The sequence below is a fragment of the Dipodomys merriami genome, unplaced genomic scaffold (genome assembly GCF_024711535.1).
Source record: "Dipodomys merriami isolate MVZ:Mamm:240054 unplaced genomic scaffold, mDipMer1.0.p SCAF_45, whole genome shotgun sequence".
Classification (NCBI taxonomy): Eukaryota; Metazoa; Chordata; class Mammalia; order Rodentia; family Heteromyidae; genus Dipodomys; species Dipodomys merriami.
In genome coordinates, this window is record NW_027206013.1 from 5,621,525 (window position 1) to 5,648,158 (window position 26,634).

Consider the following 26,634-nt stretch of genomic DNA (forward strand, 5'->3'; position numbering starts at 1 on the left):
AGCTAGATCTGAATCTCTGGGTATCAGTAATAGGAAGCCCCTAGCCATGTGAAAACTTTGTGATGCTAGCTCACATTGCTTCACTCACCATTAAAGGAAAGGTTGATGGCCTCCAGGTAGTTTCCTTGGGCTGAGGTAGAATTTTCTCCTTGAGGAAAGCCCTCTGAAGCAAAGGTACAAGAAAAGGAAAAGCATTTCATGAAAGGTGAGCTGTAAAATACTAAGGGGAAAGCAGCTGACTCTATAGGACCCACTTCACTTTATATTTTAATTGTTTTATGTTATTCCTGGGGCTAGAACTCATGTCCTGGGCGCTGTCCCTGAGTTTTTGTGCTCAAAGCTAGCGCTCTGCTAATTAAGTCCACTTCTAGTTTTTTGTGGTTAATGATAGAGTCTCCTCGACTTTCCTGCCTGGGCTGGCTTTGAACCACAATCCTCAGAACTCAGCCTCATGAGTAGCTAGGATTACAGGCGTGAGCCACAGGCACCTGGCTCCCCTTCACTTTTCTTTTTTGGTCGGTCATGGGGCTTGAACTCTGGGCTTGGGTGCTGTCCCTCAGCTCTTCAGCTCAAGGCTAGCACTCTGCCAATTGAGCCACAGCACCACTTTCGGTTTTCTGGTGGTTTAATGGAGGTAAGTCTCACGGACTTTCCTCCCCAGGCTGGCTTTGAACCATGATCCTCAGATCTCAGCCTCCTGAGTAGCTGGGATTACAGGCATGAGCTACCAGCACCAGCTTCCCTTCACTTTTGTTAGGAACACTGCTTAACTTACTGAATACTTAATGAACAGCTGTCTTCACTAGATATAGAAACCTGACCTGAAACAGAAACTACACACAACAAGGATACAGAAATGAGCATGAGGGGCTGGGAAGGTGGCTCAGTGGTAGAGCGCTTGCCTTGCATGCTTGAGGCCCTGGGTTCGATTCCTCAGCACCACATAAACAAAAAAGAAAAAAGCCGGAAGTGGCGCTGACTCAAGTGGTAGAGTGCTAGCCTTGAGCTGAAGAGCTGAGGGACAGCGCCCAGGCCCAGAGTTCAGGTCCCACGACCGGACCCAAAAAAAACAAAAAACAAAAAAACAGAAATGAGCATGAATCTCTATTCTGAATCCAGCCTTCATCCTATACGTTCTTTCCCCCACTGCAACTTCTATTGCCCAGAAGCAGTACCTGTCTGTTCCAGTCGCACCAACACTGGATACTGGATGAAAAGCTTTTTAATGGTCACGAGGAGTGAAGTCCATTCTTCCCTTCTCTCATTCTGTACCACCACTCTGAAAGGAGTTATTATCAGAAAACAGATACTGAGCAGCTCTTATATACATAGCAATAAGTCCCTTACAAGATTTCAAGGTAAGCAGGGTGCCAATGGCTCATGTCTATAAGAGGCTGAGATCTGAGGATTACCGTTTGAAGCCACCCCAGGCAGGAAAGTCCATGAGCCTCTTATCTCCAATTAACTAGTAAAAAGCTGGAAGGTCCTGAATTCGAGGCCCATTACCAGCATAAAAAGAAAAAAAAAAGCATTTTAATAGGTTCAGCAGGGGGGTAGTTAATATGATCAATGAAATTTAGAAGCACAGTTCTTTTTTTTTTTTTGGGGGGGGGTCCGGTTGTGGGGCCTGAACTCTGGGCCTGGGCACTGTCCCTCAGCTCTTTAGCTCAAGGCTAGAGCTCTACCACTTGAGCCACAACGCCACTTCCGGCTTTTCTCTTTTTGCTTATGTGGTGCTGAGGAATCGAACCCAGGGCCTCAGGCACGCAAGGCAAGCACTCTACCACTGAGCCACATCCCCAGCCCCTAGAAGCACAGTTCTATAGAACTATTGGTACAGATTCTTCAACAAGTCAATGATTACACTATGAAAAGTTAGAAGAAAACTTTTTTATTTTACTAAATAGTAGACAAACATGAGTAGTCATGGGGTAGGGGTTAGTAGATAAATCAACGTTAGAATGATTGTCCAGCATGTGCCAAGGCTTTGGGTCACAAAAAAAAAACCAAAACAACACTTTGGAAGACTATTAGAGAAATGGGACCACCACCAGATATTGAATGATATAATAGAACCATTAATAATTTTGTTAAATATGTGGTTATATATGAAAATGCCCTTATATTTTGTTTTTTTTTCCACAGGAATAACATGTTAACATTTCTATGATTTACTTTCATATAAAATTTAATCAAAAAGCAGATGAGACAAATATATTAAAATAATTGCTAGGAGCTGGGAAGGTGGCTAAGTGGTAGAGTGCTTGCCTTGCATGCATGAGGCCCTGGGTTCGATTCCTCAGTACCACATAAGCAAAAAGAAAAAAGCCGGAAGTGGTGCTGTGGCTCAAGTGGTAGAGCACCCCAGCACCAATTCTGAATCTGGACTTTTCTATCCCCACTGGCTTTAAACTGTGATCCTCCTCAGTAGCTAGGATTATACCAGTGAGCCACACACACTTGGAATAATGCTTTTATAAAGTTAGAAAAATGACAAACTGGACACAGGTGGCTCACACCTGCCAGTCTACACAGAAAAGTCCATGAGACTCTTATCTCCAATAAACTACTCAGAAAAGGCTAGAAATAGTGCTGTGGCTCAAGTGGTAGAGCACGAGCCTTGAATGCAAAGAAGCTCAGGGATAGTGCCCAGGCCCTGAGTTCAAGCCCTGGGAAAGGCAAAAAAAGAAAGAAAATAAACAAGCCAGGTACTGATAGCTCCTAACTACTCAGAAGGCTAAGGTCTGAAGATCTCAGTTCAAAGCCAACCTGGGCAAGAAAATTTGTGAGACTCTTATCTCTAATTAACCACCAGAACACCAAAAGTAGTGCTATGGCTCAACATAGTAGAATGCTAGCCTTGAGCATGGTGAAACCTCTCTGAATAACTAGCATACACTTAAAAATAATGAATGACAGGAACGTAAACAGATTATGTTCAGAGTATGGGTACAAGTAAAAGTGGGGAGGGTGTATTGGCCAGCATATTTGCTTCTGATTTTAATAAAGAAAACATCAAAGTAGCATACACAATACTTAAAATACAAGATGTGTGTTGATTTCTAGCAGTTTGAGATGATAAAAAGCAGATCCTGTTATATCATTGGAAAACTTGGAAAAATCATGTTAAATAAACAATGACATAATTAAACATCAAAAAAAAAAAAAAAAAAGTGGGGAGGGTGAACATGGTCAATATATTTTATGGGAATGGGTGAAAATGGAACAACAAAGCCTTTTGAGATTGGTTTGATAAGGAGGGGAAGAAATAATAAACAGTGACAGAGGGGAGTGAGGTTCATCAAAGCATATTGTATGCATGTGTCTGTACTATACATATTATATATATACATACATAATATATATTGTATTGGGGCTGGGAAGGTGGCTCAGTGGTAGAGTGCTTGCCTTGCATGCATGAGGCCCTGGGTTTGCTTCTTCAGCACCACATAAACAGAAAAGCCAGAAGTGGCACTGTGGCTGAAGTGGTAGAGCGCTAGCCTTGAGCTGAAGAGCTGAGGAACAGCGCCTAGGCCCAGAGTTCAGGCTCCATGACCGACCAGAAAAAAATAAAATAAAATAAAAATAAAAATATATGTGTGTGTGTGTAAGTATATATAGTGCATTATATGTATGTACATTATGTATACATATATAATATATAACAAGTTATATATTATATATAATTACAGTGTATTATATATTTATGATATGTATATATAATCTAATATACACACATGAACATGCCAAAATGAAAACCTAGTATATAATAGGTTATATTATATAGTGAGCAAAAGAGTTCACGGACAGTGCCTAGGCCCTGAATTCAAGCCCCACAACTGACAAAAGGAAAAAAAAAAATGACAGTCCAGTTCCACCACCCTCCTATCTTCCCCCACCGCCCTCGGATCCCCCACAGCTGCTGCCATGTCCTCTGGCACCAGCGTGAGCACCCTGCAGTGCCTGGTGGAGCAACTGAAGCTGGAGGCCAGCATGGAGCGGATCAAGGTCTCCCAGGCAGCTGCAGATCTTCAACAGTACTGCATACAGAATGCCTGCAAGGATGCCCTGCTGGTGGGTGTTCCAGCAGGAAACAATCCCTTCTGGGAACCCAGGTCCTGTGCTTTGTTTTAAAAGACTATCACTGAGGAATGCTTTTTAAGTATAAAGTGATGAATGCCTCCAAGTCTCAAGAAAACACTTTTTTGTAGCCAAATGACCATTAGATATTTCAGATCTTTTCTGTGGCCTGGTCATATAGCCAGAGTTATACAGAAATTAATTATTTTCTACTCAAATAAGGTAACTGAGTGAACAAGTATAGTACTAAATAATAATGACCTAGTTCTATTGCTGAAGTACTTTTGTATTAAGACAAACCACCACCCTTACCACCAAATAGACCAAAATACACCTTTCATAAGTGAAGTTCTGGTTTTGCTGTATCTGGAATATTATGTATGTTTTATTTACTGGATGTTTACATTTAGGAAGGAAAACATTTTTGTTTATTAAAACAACTGAGTATTTGTAACATGCTCCTAAGACTTTTATACTACAATAAAATTTGTTCTTTTCTCATGAAAAGAAAAAAAAGAAAATATATAAAAAAGAAGTCAGTAATGTAGCAAAAGCAAAGAATGCAGACATACTTGTAGAAGTCTTCATAGAATCGCCCTTTGTGATCTTGTTGAATTGAGGCTCGGTTTATCTCAGGAAATTCATCTGAAATAGAGAAAATGAATTAGGCAGATCAGACTGATAAGACAAGTTCACGGTTTTGTTATTTTCCTCTTGTAGGTTGAAGATTTGCATCACAAAACAACACAAATACAATATTTATACATACATGTCTATATATACATACATACATACATACATACTTGGTTGTAGGATGGATCAATGCCCTTAATCTTTTTTTTTTCTGTCATAGGGCTTGAACTCAGGGTCTGGGCACTGTTCCTGAGCTCTTTTGCTAAAGGCTAGTGCTCTACCACTTTGAGCCACAGCTCCATTTCCAGTTTTCTGGTGCTTAATTGAACACAGCGTCTCACAGAGTTTCCTGCCTAGGCTGACTTTGAACTACAGTCCTCAGGTTTTAGCCTCCTGAGTAGAATTACAGGTTTGAGTTACCAGTGCCCAGCTCTACAGACTTTTACGTGTACTACATATTGTGCTATTTCTACTTTACCTATTCCCTACAACAACTATGGGGAAGATGAATAAAGAATGGCTGCAGATGAAGGAGAGAGATATTTAACAACAACAAAAAAACCTGAAAGAGAATCGTGTGTGTGTGTGTGTGTGTGTGTGTGTGTGTGTGTGTGTGTGTGTGTGTGTGTGTGTGTGTGTGTGTGTGTGTGTGTGTGTGTGTGTGTGTGTGTGTGTGTGTGTGTGTGTGTGTGTGATGTTTTTAACTATGGGACTAATTCAGGTGATGGAGAAAGGAAAAGAAGAATGTGAGAGAGCAAACAATACATTGCATCTGAGTATGAAGATAGCTGAGTTAAACTCACTGAAAGCTGCTGAATAGTGGGTGGTGAGGATGGAGACAATGAGTCTAAGCAAGGAAATCAATCTGACTCAAGATCTGTATATGTATGTGTAAAATACCATGGTGAGGGGTTGGGAAGGTGGCTCAGTGGTCGAGTGCTTGCCTTGCATGCATGAGGCCCTGGGTTCGATACCTCAGTACCACATAACAGAAAAAAGCCAGAAATGGAACTGTGGCTCAAGTGGTAGAGTGCTAGCCTTGAGTTGAAGAGCTAAGGAACAGCACCCAGGCCCAGGGTTCAGGCCCCACAACTGACAAAAAAATTAAAAATACCATGGTGAAACCTCTTTGAATTACTAGCATACACTTAAAGTCATAAATGACAGGAATGTAAACAGATTATGTACAGAGGACAGGTACAAGTTAGAGTGGGAATGGTGAACATGGTCAATATACTTCATGGGAATCGGTAAAAATGGAACAATGAAGCCTTTTGAGATTGGTTTGCTAAGGGGAGAAGAGATAATAAACAATGACAGAGGGGGGTAAAGATGATCAAAGCACATTGTGCATGTGTGTGTATTATATATATTATATGTTATATATAATAATATATGTTATATAATATATAATACACACATATATATATTTATATATTATGTATAATACATACACATGGACATGCCAAAATGAAAAACTATTATATAACTAATTGATGTCAATAACAACAACAAAAACAAAAATATGACGCTAGGGGCCAGTGGCTCATGCCTATAATCCTAGTTACGCAGAAGGCTGAGATCTGAGAATCAAGGTTTGAAGACAGCCCAGACAGACAAATCCAGGAGCTCTTATGTCCAAATGCCCAGCAAGAAGCCAGAGAGAAGATGGGTGTGGCTCAAGTGGTAGAGCACCAACCAGCAGTGAAAAAAATGAACAAAAACAAGAAGCTTAGAGTTCAAACACCAATACTGATTATATTATCTGATTATTGTTCAGATTTCTAAAACTATATACCTGCTTGTTTATAACCATAAGCACACTTAGGAAATAAGACTTTAAATTATTTATGTTTTCTTGAGTTAAATTTGACACTACATTTTCATGAGGCTGTAAAGGAACGGTAAGCTATCTAAGTTCTTATTCTAAAGTTAAGCTACCCAAAAGAGTAACTTCAAATCTTTAATTTACTAAAAACAATAATATATTTTTATGTCCATATTGAATTGGTATAACTGAACATGGTTCAATATCTATAGTCTACAAAGATCACTGATTATTTGCTTAAATAAATCTCAAATAATTAAGCTTCAAGTGACTTCATGTGTCAACCATCAATTGCCCAAATAATGCTAAATAAAATAATTTACCTCAAATATTAGGGAAAAAAAAACAATACTGGCACAAGAAAGGAAAGAAGGAAGGAAGGAGAGAAAAAGAAAGAGAAACAGAGAGACAGGAAGGAAAGAAGGAAGGAAGGAAGGAAGGAAGGAAGGAAGGAAGGAAGGAAGGATGGAGGGAGGGAGGGAGGGAGGGGAGGAAGGAAGGAAGGAAGGAAGGAAGGAAGGAAGGAAGGAAGGAAGGAAGGAAGGAAGGAAGGGAGAATGAAACTGTAGGAAGCTGGATGAGGCAGCATGCACATACTATCCCATCTACTCAGGAAGCTGAAGCAAGAAAATCTTTTTAGCCCAGTAGTTTGGGGCCAGGCTGGGCAACACAGCAGTACCCTGTGTCTTGAAAAATATAGTATGTTGCTGGAACATAGCTTACCTAGCAAGTGTAAGCAACTGAGTTTACACCCCAGTATTGACCAAAAAGAAGCGGGGGGTGGGGGGAGACAATAATAATATTAATTGTAAGAGAAAAAGTTACTCACCAATTGATTTTGCATCATAGAAAGTTCGAGAAAACAGGACCACTGTTACTTCATGACTACAGTTCTTCTCCTAGGTACAAGAAGAGAAAAAGCAGGGTCAAGTAATTAATTATAGGAGGCTAAGCAGCACTGTCAGGTGCTAATTTCATATAGTTGTTGGAAGCAATCTGTAAGGATGGAGGACTGCTGAGAATCGAGGCCTACAAGTCCTGCCTCCAAAATTTATTACTATGAGATCATGGGCAAGTTGCTTTAAGTCCCAAGAATGTGACAAGTGTCAGCAAAGTGGCAAATCTTCACAAAGGATCCCTATTGCTCAACTGTTGATGGCACTGACAAAAACTTGATCAGCTCAAGGTCAGAGACTTACGGTATCTGTACCTGTTTTTTTTTTTTTTTTTAATTGTATTTTATTTTATTTGAGAACATACTGTACAGAGGGGCTACAATTACATGGGCAGGATAATGCATACATTTCTTACCAAGCATTGCAGCCTCCTCCTTTGTTTACCCTTCACTTCCCTTCCCCGCCTCCCCCCTCCCACCACCCAATTTTACCCCCCTCCCCCCACCCAATTATACCCCCCTCCCCCCCCCCACACCGACATTGTAAAGCTGGTTTTGACATGACATTTTCTACTTCTCATTGTTGCAACAGGTCCACCTGCATTCTTAAACGACTTGTTTGTCCCCATCTCCTCCACATGATATACTGTACCTGTTTTTTTGTTTTGTTTTTTGTGTTTTTATTTTTGCCAGTCCTGGGGCTTGAACTCAGGGCCTGGGCACTGTCCCTGAGCTTTTTTTTTTTTTTTTTTTTTGTCGGTCATGGGGCCTGAACTCTGGGCCTGGGCACTGTCCCTCAGTTCTTCAGCTCAAGGCTAGTGCTCTACCACTTGAGCACAGCACTACTTCCCTCTTTTTCTGCTTATGTGGTGCTGAGGAATCAAACCCAGGGTTTCATGCAAGCAAGGCAAGCATTCTTCCACTAAGCCACATTCCCAGCCCTGTGCCTGTTTTGCAGTGGGTTTTTTGTTTGTTTTTGCTGGTCGTGGGGCTTGAACTCTGGGCCTGGGCCCTGTCCCTGAGCTCTTCAGCTCAAGGCTAGCGCTCTACCACTTGAGTACCACTTCTGTTTTCTGGTGGTTAATTGGAGATAAGAGTCTGGACTTTCCTGCCCAGGCTGGTTTTGAACCATGATCCTCAGATCTCAACCTCCTGAGTAGCTAGGATTACAGGCATGAGCCACTGGCATCAGGTTTTACAATGTTATTTTTTTATTTTGTTTCATTTGCCAGTCTTGGGGCTTGAACTCAGGGCCTGGGCACTGTGCCAGTGCTTTTTTGCTCAAGGGTAGTGTGCTACCACTTAAGCCATAGTTCCACTTCTGACTTTCTTTTTTTTAGAAATGTAGTGTAGATAAGAGTCTGTGGGACTTTCCTGTCTGGGCTAGCTTCAAACCAAGATATTTGGCACTCAGCTTCCTGAATAGCTAGGATTTACCAGCACCTAGCTTGCAGTGCTTTTTAATTTTTTTTTTTTTTTTTTTTTTTTTGGGTCCGGTTGTGGGGCCTGAACTCTGGGCCTGGGCAGTGTCCCTCAGCTCTTCAGCTCAAGGCTAGCGCTCTACCACTTGAGCCACAGTGCCACTTCCAGCTTTTTTCTTTTTGCTTATATGGTTCTGAGGAATTGAACCCAGGGCCTCATGCATGCAAGGCAAGCACTCTACCACTGAGCCACCTTCCCAGCCCTGCTTTTTAATTTTTTAAATTTTTTTTGTAGGTTATTGGGGTCTGAACTCTGGGCCTGGGCGCAGTCCCTCAGCTCTTCAGGTCAAGGCTAGCGCTCTACCACTTGAGCCACAGCACCACTTCTAGGTTTTTCTGCTTATGTGGTACTGAGGAATCAAACCCAGGGCCTCATGCACGCAAGGCAAGCACTCTACCACTGAGCCACCTTCCCAGACCCTTTGCAGTGTTTCTTTCATGTCTTCAGAATTCCAGTTTAGGGAACAGGAAAGCCAAATACATCAAAGGATGAGGATTGGGGGCTCCTGCATTGGAGGAGATAAGCCAAGAAGACTATGAATTGCCATTTCAATGGAGAGGAAGACTAGTATGTACATATTTCTATGAAGTCTGGAGCCCAACATCCTGGAATCAGGTTATTTATAAATGGAAATAAAATGTTGTTTACACCAATGAGCCAGCAAGCTTAGTTTTAATTCATCCTGGGCCCAACCTGATCTCTATCCCAACCACACTGACAAAATTCAACATTTATGACAGAGGTATACAACTGAATACACTATATGCCAGCTTATATTCCTAAATGAATACATCTCAAGTGGGCAGATATTCATAAATAGAAGCTACAGTACCAAGAACACAATAGGAAGAGATGGTCTTTGTTAGCTACCAACTAATTAATTATCTGGGGCTTGAACTCAGGGTCTGGACACTGTCCCTGAGTTTCTTTGCTCAAGGTTACCACGTGAGCCCACTACTCTACTTCCAGTTTTCTGTTAGTTAATTAGAAATAAGAGTCTCAAGGACTTTCCAGCCTCAATTGGCTTTGAACCATAATCTTCAGATCTCAGCCTCCTGAGTAGCTAAGATTAAGCCACTGGCACCCGGCTAACTATTTCTCAAATGCCCCCTCCCACACACACACACACATCCCCCATCAGTTGCAGAGCTGGAACTCAGGGCCTGAGGGCTGTCCCTGAGCTTTTCTGCTCAAGGCTAGTGCTCTACCACTTTGAGCCATAGCTCCACTTCAATCTTCTAGTGGTTAACTGGAGATAAGAGTCTCACAGAAGCCAGGAGCTGACAGCTCATGCCTATAATCCTAGCTTCTCAGAAGACTGAGATCTAAGGATCATAGTTTAAAGCCAGCTCAGGCAGAAAAGTCCATAAGACTCTTATTTCCAATTAACCAACAGAAAACTGGAAGTAGTCCTATGGCTTCAAATGGTAGAGTACCAGCCTTGAGTGAAAGAGCTCAGGGATAGTACCCAGAAACTGAGTTCAAGCCCAACAACTGACAAAAAGAAAAATTTTTTAAAGTCTCACAGACTCTTACCCAGGCTGGCTATGCACTGTGATCCTAAGATCTCTGCCTCCTGAGTAGCTAGGATTACATGCATGATCCACCAAGCTTGACTTGTCTCTCAATTTTTATATGCTGGAGGAGATACAGACTATTATCATCTCCATTTTTCAGCCTTGGAAATTAGAGATTTAGTAATTATCCAAGATCAAAAAGATAATTGGACCAGAACTATAATTTTAAGCAGTTGATTTTAATCAAAACTTTATGCTCTGTTGCTGACCACATACATGGTATATATATGCACATTGGAGGGAAACTAGGAGGAAGACACAGAAACAGAGGGAAACGGGAAAACACACAACAGCAGGACCATCAGCTGGCACTGGATATTGATCAAACCAAACTAAGCAACTCAATGGCAGCGATGGGAGGGAGGGAATGAGAGGGATAGAGGGAACAGCCGACATTAAGCAAAAGGAGAGAAATGTATATAACACCCAATGTGGAAGAAATAACTGTATTGCCAAAGCTCATAGAACTCATAAATTTTATAGACCACGATAAAGACAATTGGCCCCATGAAGGTTAGAATGTGTTTGTGATTTTAACTAAATATCACTATCCCACAATACTGTAAAAATTGTGAAATTTATGTAATCATTTAATCACAATAAAAAAAAATTGCAGTGGGCACCGGCCTATAATCCTAGCTACTCAGGAGGCTGAGATCAGAGGATCGCGGTTCAAAGCCAGCCTGGGCAGGAAAGTCTGTGAAACTTTTATCTCCAATAAACCACCAGAAAACTGGAAGTGGCGCTGTAGCTCAAGTGGTAGAGAGCTAGCCTTGAGATGAAGAGCTGAGGGACAGAGCACAGGCCCAGAGTTCAAGCCCCATGACCGACAAAAAAAAAAAAAAGAAAGAAAGAAAGAGTGCATTGAAGGAGTACATTAAAAATAAAACCTGCATTGAGCCGGGCGCTGGTGGCTCACGCCTGTAATTCTAGCTACTCAGGAGGCTGAGATCTGAGGATCGCGGTTCAAAGCCAGCCCGGGCATGAAAGACCGTGAGACTCCTATCTCCAATAAACCACCAGAAAACCGGAAGTGGCGCTGTAGCTCAAGTGGTAGAGCGCTCGCCTTGAGCTGAAGAGCTGAGGGACAACGCCCAGGCCCAGAGTTCAAGCCCCACGACCGACAAAAAAAAAACAAACCTGCATTGAGTAATTTTAACCAATGAAATTAGTGTGTATGAAGAAACATACCTTTGAGGGGAGAAGCATGGGGGTGAGGGGGGAAGATAGGAAGGGATGGGAAGGGGAAAGAAAGGAGGAGGCAACAATGCTTGATAAGAAGAAGAAACATACCTTCCACTTAGTAAACAAATCAGCAAGGAAACCATTCACAGCTTTCTCAAAATACAGATCCCCTGAAAGGAAACAAAAAGTTAGGACTTCTTACATTTCTTGTAGTTTCTTCTCTAAATAAAGTTATAAGAATGGAACCAGGGGGGCTAGGAAGGTGGCACAGAGGTAGAGCACTTGCCTTGCATGCCTGAGGCCCTGGGTTCGATTTCTCAGCACCACATAAGCAAAACGAAAAAAGCCGGAAGTGGTCCTGTGGCTCAAGTGGTAGAGTGTTAGCCTTGAGCTGAAGAGCTGAGGGACAGCGCCCAGGCCCAGAGTTCAGGCCCCACGACCGGACCCCCCCAAAAAAAAAATTAAAGAAAAAAAAAAAAAAAAAGAATGGAACCAGTGGCTGGGAAGTTGGCTCAATGGGAGAATGCTTGCTTTGCATGCAATGAGGCCCTGGGTTCAATTCCTCAGCACCACATAAACAGAAAAAAGCCGGAAGTGGTGCTATGGCTCAAGTGGTAGGGCGTTCACCTTGAGTTGAAGAGCTGAGGGACAGCGCCCAGGCCCAGAGTTCAAGTCCCACAACCAACAAAAAAAAAAAGAAAGAAAGAATGGAACCAAAGAGAAAGAGGTGGGCTCTGTTCTTTCAAAAAGATCATAAAGGGCTGGGAATGTGGGTTAGTAGTAGAGTGCTTGCCTAGCATTCATGAAGCTCTGGGTTCAATTCCGTAGTATCACATAAACAGAAAAGGCCAGAAGTGGTGCTGTGGCTCAAGTGAATAAGAGTGGTAGCCTTGAGCAAAAGCTCAGGGACAGTGCCCAGGCTCTGAGTTCAAGCCCCAGGACTGGCAAAAAAAAAAAAAAAAAAAATCATAAAAGCCAGATGTACAAAACTGGTTTCTTCTATCAAGGTAACTTTAATATTTGCCTTACTTACAGGCCATGACTTCAAGGTAAAATATAAAGTCTGAAAAAAATTCCTAAATGGGTTGACGGTATAGTTCACCCTCAAGATTCAAGGGGTAGAGACTCTGCTTATCAAGCAAAAGGCTCTGTGTTTGAACCATCAAAATAAACAAATTTTATTTTAAAAGCCTAATGATTAACTAATACATGTACCTTCAAAATGAGAAAACAACCCAACCTCCAACTATAGTTATTCTCACAGTGATATTCAGAATGTACTAGATGATTTGACAGACCCAGGGCACTCCTGGATGACCATGTATAGTTCTTGTCATTGATCTGAGCTTGTTAACTCAGAGCAAAAATTAATTTCTCAATTCTGCTAAACATAAATTTGGACTGTATGAACCAAGAAGTTGATTGTTAGACTCAGTATCAGCACCTCATAAAACTTTTATTCCTCTACTCATAATTCTAATACAATAAAATAAACTAGGTTATTTCTGGAAGTGATGGGAAAATAAATAAAAGCTTAGTGGCTACCTAGCAAGACCTTGTCTAGAAAGAAAGAAGGAAGGGAAAAGAGGGAATTTATATAAGTAAACAACAGAGATAAGTAAAGAAATAATCTATTTTAGCAACAAAACACTACTTTAAACAATACCAAGAGCTTGATGTAAAATACAAACTTAGGGAAACCAGAAAACTCTCCCCAGTGGCAATAACAGTCAATACTTAGTGAAGAACAGTACCATAAATATCAAAATCCCACATTTCACAGCTCATCTGAATAAATATGTAAACCATAGCTGACGTAGAACGGAACACCACCTGAAACAAACAAAAGAACAGAATTGCATTAAAAAGCAAGTAAAACTGGGCACCAGTGGCTTATGCCTGTAATCCTAGCTACTCAGAAGGCTGAGATCTGAGGATCACGGTTCAAAGCCAGCCCAAGCAGGAAAGTCTGTGAAACTCTTATCTCCAATAAAACACTCAGAAAACCAGAAGTAGCACTGTGCCTCAAGTGGTAGAATGCTATCCTTGAGCTGAAGAGCTGAGGGACAGAGCCCAGGCCCAGAGTGCAAGTCCCATGACAGACAAAAAAAAAGTGATACAGAGTTTCTGAAGATTGTTTCACGACAATGTAAATAATACTTAAAACACTGAATTACACACTTAAAACTTGGTGTGGTGGGGCCCAACTAAATTTTGTGTTTCTTACCCATATTAAAACAACAACAACAACACTGAGCGCTGGTGGCTCGCACCTATAATCCTAGCTACTTAGGAGGCTGAGACTGAGGATCATGGTTCAAAGCCAATCCAGGTGAAAAGTCCTAGAATGACTCTTAAACTCCAATTAACCACTCAAAAATGGCCTGTGGAGCTGTGGCTCAAAGTGGTAAAGCCTTGCCCAAAAGAGGTCATGGACAGTGCCCAGGCCCTGAGTTTGAGACCCTCAACTGACAAAAAAAAAATCTGAGCCAGACACCTGTGGCTTACACCTATAATCCTAGCTATTCAAGAGATTGAGATCTAAGGACGAGGTTCAAATACAACCTGGACAGAAAAGTCTGTGAGACCCCCTTTTTTTAAAAAAAATTTTTGTTTTATTGTGAAAATACTGTGCAAAGGAATTACAATTACAGGGGCAAGATATTGAGTATATTCCTTATCAAGCATTGTAGCCTCCTCCTTTGTTTCCCCTTCCCATCCTTCCCCACCCCCCCCCCCCCCACCCGGAGACTCTTATCTCTAGTTAACTATCCAAAAGCTGAAAGTAAAGCTGTGACTCAAATGGTAGTCAGCCTTGAGCACAAAAGCTCAGAGACAATACCAAGGGCCCTGAGTTCAGCTCCAGAACCTGCACAAAAAAACAAAAACAAAAACAAATCTATTAATTTTGATGCAAGACTTCTAAAAGCAACTTTATCCACACTTTTATTTCTTTTTCTTTTTTTTGATCGGTCATGGGGCTTGAATTCTGGGCCTGCATACTGTCTCTCAGCTCTTCAGCTCAAGGCTAGTGCTCTACCACTTGAGCCACAAAGCCACTCCAGTTTTCTGGTGGTTAATTGGAGATAAGAGTCTCATGGACTTTCCTGCCCTGGCTGGCTTTGAACTTCAATCTTCAGATCTCAACCTCCTGAGTAGCTAGGATTATAGGCGTGAGCCACCAGCGCCTGGACAGCTATACATTTTTTTTTTTTTCATTTACTTGCTGAAGCATGTGTGGCTCACAACTATCACCCTAGCTACTTAGTAGGCTAAAATCTAGGAATCAAGGTTCTAAGCCAACCTAGGAAGACAAATCCAGGATTTGTAGGTTAATCTCCAATTTACCAGCAAATAGCAAAAGTGAAGGTTTGGTTCAAATGGTAGAACCAAGCTAAGTGAGAAATCAAAGCCTAGAGTCCAACCACCAGAATCTACACTAATTAGTTACTAAGGTTTTTCTTTGACCTTTGCCATCAAAAGCTGTAAGATCTGATCCATACTATCTTGGAACTTATTGTAACACTGGATAAGGAAGAGCAGAATATTGTAACATATATAAATGTTCCATGAAGACTCATACAAGAAATGCAGTGAATATGGCTGGGAAAATCATGAAAACTCCATTATGGAGGCAGAGCTTAAACAAAGACACGCCAAAGGATGAGTTGCCAGTGTAATAAATTTTAATTCATATCATACCTCCCCTTTGCCCAGACTGCCTCAAGGAAAAGCATAAGAGGTATTTTGGCTGTGCGTGCTTTACCACAGAGCACTTATCCAGCCTGTCCCTCTTCCCTGAAACCTTGAAGCAGTCTGGCAATAGCAGAATGCAAATCTCTGACTCCTTTAGTTTATTAGAGACCTGGCTCATTAAAAGCAGACTTCAAAGACATTCACTTTAGACTTTTTCTAGTCCCTGGGCCTTAAGTTAGTTAACAGTAATTCACCCTCCTTCTCTAATATACAGAAACATGAAAGTCAGTGTCAGTGGCTTATGCCTATAACCCTAGTGACTCAAGAAGCTGACATCAAGCGGAGCGCTGGTGGCTAACACCTGTAATCCTAGCTACTCAGGAGGCTGAGATCTGAGGATCAAGGTTCAAAGCCAGCCCAGGCAGGAAAGTCTGTGAGACTCTTATCTCCAATAAACCACTAGAAAACCAGAAGTGGTGCTGTGGCTCAAGCAACAGAGTGCTCACCTTGAGCTGAAGAGCACAGGGATAACACCCAAGCCCAGAGTTCAAGCCCCATGAGCGACAAAAAAAAAAAAAAAAGAAGAAGAAGCTGACATCTGAAGATCACAGTTGAAAGCCAGCCCAGGCACAAAAGCCTCGTGAGACTCTTACTTCCAATAAATAACTCAAAAACCGGAAGTGGCTCTGTGGCTAGAGCGGTAGAGTGCTAGCCTTGAGTACAAAAAGGCTTCAGGACAGCACCCAGGCCCAGAGTTCAAGGAAAGAAGGAAGGAAGGAAGGAAGGAAGGGAGGGAGGGAGGGAGGGAGGGAGGGAGGGAGGGAGAAAAAAGGAAACATGAACACTAGGAGGAAATAAAACTTTGAAAACATTACTTCTGAGCATCCCTGGGTATGGGTATGTGGGATTTGGGTGCCTTTTGTTTACTTTTTTTTTTTGTCGTTCATGGAGCTTGAACACTGGGCCTGGATGCTGTCCCTCAGCTCTTCAGCTCAAAGTGAGAGCTCTACCACTTGAGCTACAGTGCCACTTCCAGTCTTCTGGTAGTTAGTTGGAGATATGAGTCTCACCAATTTCCTGTCCGGGGCATTGAACTGGGATCCTCAGATCTCAGCTTCCTGAGTAGCTAGGATTACAGGTGTGAGCCTCTGGTACCCGGCTTGTTTACTTTTTTTTCCAGGGCCCCTCTGCCACTTGAGCCATGCCTTGAGCCCTTTTTTTGCTTTAGTTGTTTTGTTTTATTTTGTTTTTTGTCGGTCGTGGAGTTGAACCCCAGGCCTGGGCGCTATCCCTCAGCTCTTCAGCTCAAGGCTAGTGCTCTACCACTTGAGCCACAGTACCACTTCTGGTTTTTTTGTTTTTTTTTGTTTTGTTTTGTTTTTGTTGCTGCTTATGTGGAGCTGAGGAATCGAACCCAGGGCCTCACACATTCGAAGCAAGCACTCTACCACTGAGCCAACCTCTCAGCCCCTGCTTTATTTTTCATTCTCACCTTTATTGCTGTTTTGTTTGGTTTTCTTTTTTTAATAGGACCTCATACATAGTAGGCAATATGCTACCATTGAACTATACCCTGAGCCCTATTTTCTTCTTCTTTTTTTTGGTCAGTCATGGGGCTTCAAGCCATGGCCTGGGCACTGTCCCTGAGCTTTTGTGCTCAAGGGTAGCACTCTACCACTTTGAGCCACAACTTCACTTCTAGTTTTGCAGTAGTTAATTGGCGATAAGAATCTCACAGACTTTCCTGCCTGGGCTGGCTTCAAATGGTGATCCTCAGGTCTAGTCTCCTGAGAAGCAAGGATTACAGGCATGAGCCACCAGTACCTGTCATTTTTTAAAAAAACAAACGATCTTGGAAGTGGCGCTGTAGCTCAAGTGATAGAGCGCTCGCCTTGAGCTGAAGAGCTGAGGGACAGCGCCCAGGCCCAGAGTTCAAGCCCCACGGCCGACCAAAAAATAAATAAATAAATAAGATTACAAAAAAAACAAACGATCTTATTATGTAACCCAGGCTGGCTTCAAATGTAAGATTCTCCTGCCTCAGCCTTCCAAGTACTAAGAACTATTATATGTGTACCATTACATCCCACTTATTTCTCTAGATAAAAACAAAGCTGGGGGGGAGGGGATGGGTGGGCAGGGATGGTAAGGGGAAACAAAGGAGGAGGCAACAATGCTTGATAAGAAATGCACTCTTAGCCAGGCGCCCGTGGCTCATGTCTGTAATCCTAGCTACTTAGGAGGCTGAGATCTGAGGATCTCAGTTCAAAGCCAGCCCGGGCAGGAAAGTCTGTGAAACTCTTAAATAAACCACCAGAAAACTGGAAGTGGTGCTGTAGCTCAAGTGGTAGAGCGCTTGCCTTGAGCTGAAGAGCTGAGGGACAGCACCCAAGCCTAGAATTCAAGCCCCACAACCGACAAAAAAAATTTTTTAAAGAAACGTACTCTTTACCTTGCTCATGTAATTGTAACCCCTCTGTAGGGTATTTTGACCAAAAAAAACTTATTAATAATAATAATAGGGGACGGGGGGTAGGGGGGAGGATGGGAAGGGATGGGAAGGTGAAACAAAGGAGGAGGCTATAATGCTTGATAGGAAATGTACCCATTATCTTGGCCATGTAATTGTAACTCCTCTGTCCAGTATGTTCACAATAAAATAAATAAAATAAAATAAAGGAAATGTACTCATTATCTTGCCCATGTAATTGTAACCCCTCTGCACAGTATTTTCACAATAAAAAATAAATAAAAATTTTAAAAATAATAATAATAATAAAAGCTGGCTGAGAATGTGGCTCAATGGTATAGTGCTTGCTTAGCATGCATGAAGCCTTCAGTTCGATTCCTCCATACAACAAAGACAGAAAAAGCAGGAAGTGGTGTTGTGGCTCAAGTGTTAGAGTGCTAGTCTTCAGCAAAAGAAGCTCAGGGATAGTGCTCAAGCCTCAGACCTGGCAAAAAAAAAAAAACAAAAAAAACCCTAACTCTAGACATCTCCAAGACTCCTGGAGAGGGAAAACCACTCTACTTGAGAAATACTGCTCTTAAGACAGGTAGAAAAAACGGGACAAGAAAAAGGAAAGGTTCACTAGCATGAGTAATGTTCATAACTCATGCTCAATTTGGATGCTTTTTTTTTTGGTCAGTCATGGGGCTTGAACTCTGGTCCTGGACACTGTCCCTGAGCTCTTCAGCTGAAGACAAGCACTCTACCACTTGAGGCACAGCACCACTTAAAGAGTTTTCTGGTGGTTAATTGGAGATAAGAGTCTCACAGACTCGCCTGCCCAGGCTGGCTTTGAACTGTGATCCTCATCCTCCTGAGTAGCTAGAATAACAGGGGTGAGCTACCGGTGCCTGGCTCAATTTGGATTCTTTTTTTTTTTTTTTTTTTTGGGGGGTCCGGTCGGACTGAACTCTGGGCCTGGGTGCTGTCCCTCAGCTCTTCAGCTCAAGGCTAGGCTCTACCTTTTGAGCCACAGTGCTACTTCCGGCTTTTTTTTTTTTTTGCTTATGTGGTGCTGAGGAATCGAACCCAGGGCCTCATGCATGCAAGGCAAGCACGCTACCACTGAGCCACCTTCCCAGCCCCCAATTTGGACTCTTTTAACTACAACGAGGAGCCAAAGAGGGGGATTCCTTTTCAATGGTCTTTCTTCATGTTTATGATGCAGGATCTGCTACTTATGCAAATGTGTGTGTATTTCTTTCTTTCTTTTTTATATATATTTTTTTCACCAGTCCTAGGGCTTAAACTCAAGGCCTGGGCACTGTCCCTGAGCTTCTTTTTGCTCAAGACTAGCACTCTGCCACTTGAGCCAGAGTGCCACTTCCAGCCTTTTCTGTTTATGTGGTTCTGAGGAATCAAACCCAAGGCTTCATGCATACTAGGCAAGCACTCTACCACTAAGCCACATTCTCAGCCCGTGTGTATTTATTTCTGAAAATATATTTATTAACTGATCTGCAATACTGGTGTTTGAACTCAGGGCCTCACTCTCACTTTGCCCAGCTTGCTTGTTTGTACTCTATAACTTGAGCCACACCTCAAGTTTTGCCTTATATTGGTTATTTTAGAGATGGAGTCACAAATTTTTCTGATTGGGTTGGCCTCAAACTGTAATCTTCCAGATTTCAGTCTTCCTAGTAGCTAGGATTATAGGCATGAGCCACTAGCACCCAGAATCTATGTATAATATTAAATAGACTCATTCAGAAAAAAGAAAGACCAACCTCAGTGTGGAGAGCTTCAAGTGTAAGACATCAGAATTGTAGAGGTCTCTGACACTAGTCCCACTGGGGCAAGTAGTAGTTATCACAAGATTTTTGTCCCTTTGGTTTGATTTCAGGAATTTCGATATAGTAATATGGGGGAGGGGGAAACACAAAAAACATCATTTGATAAATCTTACCCTGGTATCTTCACTGATATAACCACACATGACCTTCTCATTCTTTACCCACAGCTCACCAGCCTGTGCCCTGAAAGGGGACATACAAATAAGTTATCACATTCCCTACTTTAAACCAAAAGTAGATAGGAGCAATTTCCAGCAGCTACATCTACTCTGATACTTATGCCTGAATGATTTGATCAGTTCATATATTCCCAAAGAGAGCTCCGTGAGCAAAATAGCCAAAATAAAGAACCTGCAAAGGGCTGGGAAGGTGGCTCAGTGGTAGAGCGCTTGCCTTGCATGCCTGAGGCCCTGGGTTCGATTCCTCAGCACCACATAAGCAAAAAGAAAAAGCCGGAAGTGGCGCTGTGGCTCAAGTGGTAGAGCGCTAGCCTTGAGCTGAAGAGCTGAGGGACAGCGCCCAGGCCCAGAGTTCAGGTCCCACGACCGGACCCAAAAAAAAAAAAAAAAGAACCTGCAAAATCCTGCTCTACTCCCTCCTTCCTCCTGGAGTTCTGGGAAGGTCAAATGAGGCACCATCAATACCAAGACTTGATAAGCTAAAAAACTGATTATTCCTGTGGAAATTTTGTTATTTTGTTGTTTAGTTTTTGTTTTGCTTTGATTTGTGGTCCTGAGGATCAAACCCAAGGCTTTATATATCATAGATGTTAGGCAATGTTCTACCATTAAGCTATAGACCTCTGGCCCAAGAAATCATTCTTTTCACATACACAAAATGAAGAAAAGCCTGAGATTTATGAGGTACACAAAATCTAAGACATTTACAAAAAATTGTTTCCCTAAAAGAAAAAGATTCTAAACTATCCCATTTTGCTCAACAGTAAATCACAGTCATGGCTAATAACTGTTACCATAGGAAGAGACCCTTTTCCTAGCCCCTGGCTCACCATATAGCAGACTGCTTTATCATATCAGTAACATGAATTTAAGTGGCATGTTCTGATACTGACATAGTCACTTCTTAAGTTATGCTTTCAGGGCTGGGAAGGTGGCTCAGTGGTAGAGCGCTTGCCTTGCATGCATGAGGCCCTGGGTTCGATTCCCCAGCATCACATAAGCAAAAAGAAAAAAAGCCGGAAGTGGCGCTGTGGCTCAAATGGTAGAGCGCTAGCCTTGGAGCTGAAGAGCTAAAAGACAGCGCCCAGGCCCAGAGTTCAGGCCCCACGACCAGACCCCCAAAAAAAAAAAAAAAAAAGTTATGCTTTCATTGATTGAATTTTTTTGTTGTTGTTGGTCGTGGGGCTTGAACACTGGGCCTGGGTGCTATCCTTCAGCTCTTCAGCTCAAGGCTAGTGCTCTATCACTTGAGCCACAGTACTTCTGGTTTTCTGGTGGTTTACTGGAGATAAGAGTCTGATGGACTTACCTTCCCTGGCTGGCTATGAATGGAGATCTTTAGATCTCATCCTCCTAAGTAGGTTGGATTAAAGGCATGAGCCACCAGCACACTGCTTGAATTTTGTTGTTGTTGTTGGTCGTGGGGCCTGAACTCTGGGCCTGGGCACTGTCCCTTAGCTCTTCAGCTCAAGGCTAGTGCTCTACCACTTGAGCCACTTCTGGCTTTTTTTTATTTATGTGGTGCTGAGGAATTGAACCCAGGGCCTCACGCATGCAAAGCAAGCACTCTACCACTGAGCCACCTTGCCAGACCCTCGGCTTGAATTTTTTAAAAGACTCTTAACCCCCTAAGCCAGGCGCCAGTGGCTCACAACTGTAATCCTAGCTACTCAGGAGGCTAAGATCTGAGGATTGTGGTTCAAAGCCAGCCCAAGCAGGAAAGTCTGTGAGACTCTAATCTACAATAAACCACTCAGAAAACCAGAAGTGGTGCTGTGGCTCAAGTGGTAGAGCGCTAGCCTTGAGCTGAAGAGCTGAGGGACAGCACCCAAACCCAGAGTTCAAGCCTCACAACCGACAAGAAAAAAAAAAAAAAAAAAAACTTGTTGGGGAAACAAAAAATCCTTTACCTTTTCTTTTAGTAAAAAGCAAAAGACCTATACAATATAAAGAAAAAGTTATAAAGTTATCTTTATATCTTTTACACTATGGATTGAAGCCAGGGTCTCATATATGCTAGGCAAATTCTCTACCACTTGAGCCATGTGTCCAGCCCTCTTTCTTTTAGGATCAGTATTTTAGGTGAATTAATATCACTGGTTGGGGCTGTGAAGGTGGCTCAGTGGTAAAGCGCCTGCCTTGCATGCATGAGGCCCTGGGTTCAATTCCTCAACACCACATAAGCAGAAGAAAAAAAAAAGCCGGAAGTGGCGCTGTGGTTCAAGTTGTAGAGCACTAGCCTTGAGCTAAAGTGCTGAGGTACAGCGCCCAGGCCCAGAGTTCAGGCCCCATGACCGGACCCAAAAAAAAAAAAAAAAAAAAAATCACTGGTTGATGACAAACAGTTCCTTACAAAAGGATTCTAGTTAGCAAATATGGAAGGAATAACTAAATTAGAAAATCACCATTTGGCAACAATCACAAATGAATGAAGTCAATCAGTACAAAGTTGATGGGAAGCATTATAAATAGGGGATCACATCATTTATACCCAACACTCAGCATCACTAAAAGTGAGTTCATGAGATACAAATACACCTGTGCATACAACAATGAATTTCAGGAAAGACTCAAATTCCAACTGCACAGGATTTTATTATATTATGCATGTTTTTGTACCGTTTGAAGGCTTCACTACATTCATGCTATACTCTTTGAATTCAAAAAGGATATCAGGGCTGGGAATATAGCTCAGTAGCAGGGTGGCTTCAGCAACTTCTTCCATTAATATTAAAACTACTCCATAAGGCTGAGAATGTGGTCTAGTAGTAGAGTGCTTACCTTGCATGCATGAAGCCCTGGGTACCACATAAAGCCCTCAGTACCTCATAAGCAGAAAAAGCTGGAAGTGGCGCTGTGGTTCAAGTGGGAAAGTGCTAGCCTTGAGTAAAAGAAGCTCAGAGACAGTGCCTAAGCCCAGAGTTTAAGCCCCAGGACTGGCAAAAAATAAAATAAAATAATAAAAAATAAAACTACTCCGTTGGGTAATGGTGGCTCATGCCTGTAATCCTAGTTACTCAAGAGACTGAAATCTGAGGATTATGGTTCAAAGCAAGCCCAGACAGGAAAGGTCATGAGACTCTATCTCCAATTAGCCACCACAAAGGCTGGAAGTGGAGCTGTGGCTCAAGTGGTAGAGTGCTAGCTTTGAGCAAAAGAAGCTCAGGAACAAGGATAGGGGTCCTAAAATCAAGCCCCAGATCCAGCACCCAAAAAACTAAAAAATTAAAATAAAACTAATATCACATTTGTTATTTCACTGTTTGTGCTTTAATATTCCAGTCTTTAATAATTTTTGTAGATCTTATTACATGGTTATCCATATGCCTCAAGCCCAATTCCTGCATTAAATCCCACTTCTACTTAACACCTGATATGTCCAAAATGATATACCTACCTGATACCAGCAAATTCTACCTTCTGAGTGATATAAGCACACGTGCTCACCTGAAAGGGGAAAAAAAAAAAGGTTCAATTTTGTCATGGCTATAAAAAGTCAAAACCAAGGTCTGCTGGCTTTCTGATCTCTCTTAACAATCCAAAGTTCAATTGGCATGGGAGTAATAAATTTACCCCATGGAAAAACCTGGTGTGGCAGATATAATAATAGGTGAGTAAGAATTGGGCAAAAGGGATGGGAATGTGGCTTAGTGGTAGAGTGCTTGCCTTGCATGCATGAGGCCCTGGGTTCAATTCCTCAGCACCACATAAACAGAAAAAGACAGAAGCAGTGCTGTGGCTCAAGTGGTAGATTGCTAGCCTGAGTAAAAAAGAAGCTCAGGGATGGTGCCCAGTCCCTGAGTTCAAACCCCAGGTCTGGCAAAACAAAAACAAAAAAGAACTGGGCAAAAATAGACAAAATAGTAAAGTTCAGGTATACAGTGGTAACCTGACAAATACCTTCACAGATGTTTGCACAGATGCCTACATTTATTTATATACTCATTTAAGGATATAGAGAATTATTTATCTACTTACTTATTTTGAATGCAAGATCTACCTGGCTCAACACTACTTCCTGACTCCCATAGGATTACAGGGTGTGCCTTCATGCACAGCACTTCTCTTGGCATGCTAGCAATCCATCCCAGGGCTTCACACATCTAAGCAAGTGCTCTACCAGTAACTCGAAGTAATTCTCCCAGCCTAATTTCTCACTTTATCTCTTTTTTTTTTTTTGGTCAGTCCTGGGGCTTGAACTCTGGGCTTGGGCGCTGTCCCTGCACTCTTCAGCTCAAGGTGAGTGCTCTACCGCTTGAGCCACAGAGCCACTCTCAGTTTTCTAGTGGTTTATTGGAGATAAGAATCTCAAGGACTTTCCTGCTCGGCCTGGCTTTGAACCTTTATCCTCAGATCTCAGTGCTCCAGAGTAGCTACGATTACAGTTGGGCCCAGCTTTATCTCTCATTTTAAGGAATGGAAATTTCCCCTTACCAAATAAAAAACAATCAGGCTTTTCTCCTAAAAACAGACATTGTATGGAAATTCTGCCTATAATTTTTGGGGGCCTTGAACTCAAAGCCTGTCCTTGAGCCTCTTTGTGCTCAAGGCTAGCACTCTACCACTTGAGCCACAGTGCCACTTCTGGCTTTTTCTGAGCAATTTATTGGAGATAAGAGTCTCAAAGACTTTCCTGGCTTGCTTTGAACCTTTATCCTCAGATCTCAGCCTCCTGAGTAGCTAGGATTGTAGGTGTGAGTCATCAGTACTTGGCTAAAAAAACTTCATCCCCTGAGCCTGAGTTCAAGCCACACAAAGAACAAACAAACAAAAAAACAAACAAATAAATAAATATCAGCCTTATAAGCCAAGCAATAGTTGCTCATGCCTGTAATACTAGCTACTCTGGAGGCTAAGATCTGAGGATTGCTGTTCAAAACCAGATCAGCAGGAAAATCTGTGAAATTCTTATCTCCAATAAACTACTCAGAAAAAGCTGGAAGTGGTGCTATGGCTTATGTGGTAGAGTGCTAGCCTTGAGCACAAAGAGGCTCAGGGACAGTGCTCAGGCCCTGAGTTCAAGACCCAGGACCAGCATTAATTAATTTTTTTTTAACTTTTTTTTTAACAGCTCACAATTCTGATTATTCATTTTAAGTGGAAAATGTTCATTAGAAATAAATGGGGAAGTGGTATTGTAGCTCAAGTGGTAGAGCACTCACCTTATGCTGAAGAGCTAAGGGACAGGGCCCAGGCCCAGAGTTCAAGCCCCACACCAACAAAAAGAAAGAAAGATAGAAAGAAAGAAAGATAGAAAGAAAGAAAGAAAGAAAGAAAGAAAGAAAGAAAGAAAGAAAGAAAGAAAGAAAGAAAGAAAGAGAAAGAAGGAAAGAGAAAAAGAGAGAGAGAGGGAGGGAGGGGGGGGAAGGAGGGAAGGAAGGAAGGAAGGAAGGAAGGAAGGAAGGAAGGAAGGAAGGAAAGAAGGAAGGAAGGAAGGGAGGTTAGGGTATAGCACAGCATTTGAACTCTTGACTAGCATGCAAAAGACCCAGGGTTCAACAACAGGAAGGAAGAAAAGAAGGAAGAAGGGAGGGAGGGACTGAGAGGAGGGAGGAAAGATAGAAAGGAGGGAAGGAAAAAAGGACACAGCAAAAAATTCTGTGCTAGAGGCTAGGAAGGTGGCTCAGTGGTACAGCATCAGGGCACGAGGCCCTGGGTTCGATTACTCAGCACCACATAAACAGAAAAAGCCAAAAGTGGTGCTGTGGCTCAATTGGTAAAGCATTAGCCTTGAGCTAAAGAGCTGAGGGACAGTGCCCAGGCCCAGAGTTCAGGCCCCAAGACCCGACCTCCCCCCCAAAAAAAGAAAAAATCTGTGCCAGAAGCCAAAGATCAGGATTGTAGCCCAGCATCAAATGCTAATCAGCTATCTAGCCTTAGGCAATCCCTTAGCTTTTCCATCTCAGTTTTCCATCTATAGATGAGAGATAATACATATCCATTCATAGAGTTAGGAGAAGTTAGTGAAACCAAGTGACAGAAAGCGAAAGCACATTTAAAAGTAATAGTAGGTAATAGTAGGACTGAGAATGTAGCTTAGTGGAAGAGTGCTTACCTAGCATGTATGAAGCCCTGAGTTCGATTCCTTAGTACCACATACACAGAAAAAGCTGGAATTGGTGCTATGGTTCAAGTGGTAGAGTGCTAGCCCTGAGTTCAAGCCCAGGACTGGCAAAAAAAAAATAAAGTAATAGTATAACATCCCTTGCAAGCCTACAATGCAGAGTGTATATATATATATATATATATATGTGCATGTGTGTATATATGTGTATATATGTATATATGTATGTATATATGTATATATGTGCATATGTGTATATATGTGTATATATGTATATGTGTATGTATATATGTATATATGTGCATGTATATGTGTGTGTATATATATACAACACAATATGTAGATAAAAGCAACTATAATGAGAATGGAAGTGTTTGAATATACTAAAATATATTAAAATCAGAAATTATTTTATACTCTTCTTACTAGATCTTCTAAATCTCTGTCATAAACAAGGATTATTCACATAATGGAAAAATGCAAGACTTTTTCTTTTTAAGTCACATCTTACCAAACTTTTCTTTAGTCGCCACATATCCCCTCGGCCAATATATTGATCCTTAAAAGTTAATTCCACTAGGTCAAGGGTCACATCCTAAAAGGGATAATCAAACATATTTTTCTTAATTAATTTGTCACATCTTTAAAAATAATTTTTTATTGAGATTAAGTGGTTACATAAATTTTACAGTATTGTGGGATAGTGATATTTA

The 26,634-nt window shown here is 41.9% G+C and overlaps 1 protein-coding gene, 1 non-coding gene and 1 pseudogene across 8 annotated transcripts in view; 2 read left to right on the forward strand and 1 right to left on the reverse strand.

The window, feature by feature from the left end:
• Nucleotides 1-26,634, reverse strand: part of Depdc5 (DEP domain containing 5, GATOR1 subcomplex subunit) — a 136,470-nt gene that overhangs the window by 99,060 nt on the left and 10,776 nt on the right. For all 7 annotated transcript variants that reach the window (XM_069994470.1, XM_069994469.1, XM_069994468.1 and 4 more), the window contains exons 6-14: nt 26,433-26,516; nt 23,255-23,304; nt 19,792-19,861; nt 13,435-13,513; nt 11,789-11,850; nt 7,371-7,440; nt 4,653-4,725; nt 1,176-1,279; nt 89-163 (exon numbers count right to left, since the gene is read on the reverse strand). In XM_069994470.1, coding sequence (XP_069850571.1) covers nt 89-163; nt 1,176-1,279; nt 4,653-4,725; nt 7,371-7,440; nt 11,789-11,850; nt 13,435-13,513; nt 19,792-19,861; nt 23,255-23,304; nt 26,433-26,516 — 667 coding nt within the window. The remainder of the gene's footprint in view (nt 1-88; nt 164-1,175; nt 1,280-4,652; nt 4,726-7,370; nt 7,441-11,788; nt 11,851-13,434; nt 13,514-19,791; nt 19,862-23,254; nt 23,305-26,432; nt 26,517-26,634) is intronic.
• Nucleotides 3,928-4,134, forward strand: LOC138808502 (guanine nucleotide-binding protein G(I)/G(S)/G(O) subunit gamma-10 pseudogene; annotated as a pseudogene).
• On the forward strand, nt 20,787-20,856 carry Trnaa-ugc (transfer RNA alanine (anticodon UGC)). The gene has a single exon. It is a non-coding gene; the product is annotated as a tRNA-Ala (tRNA).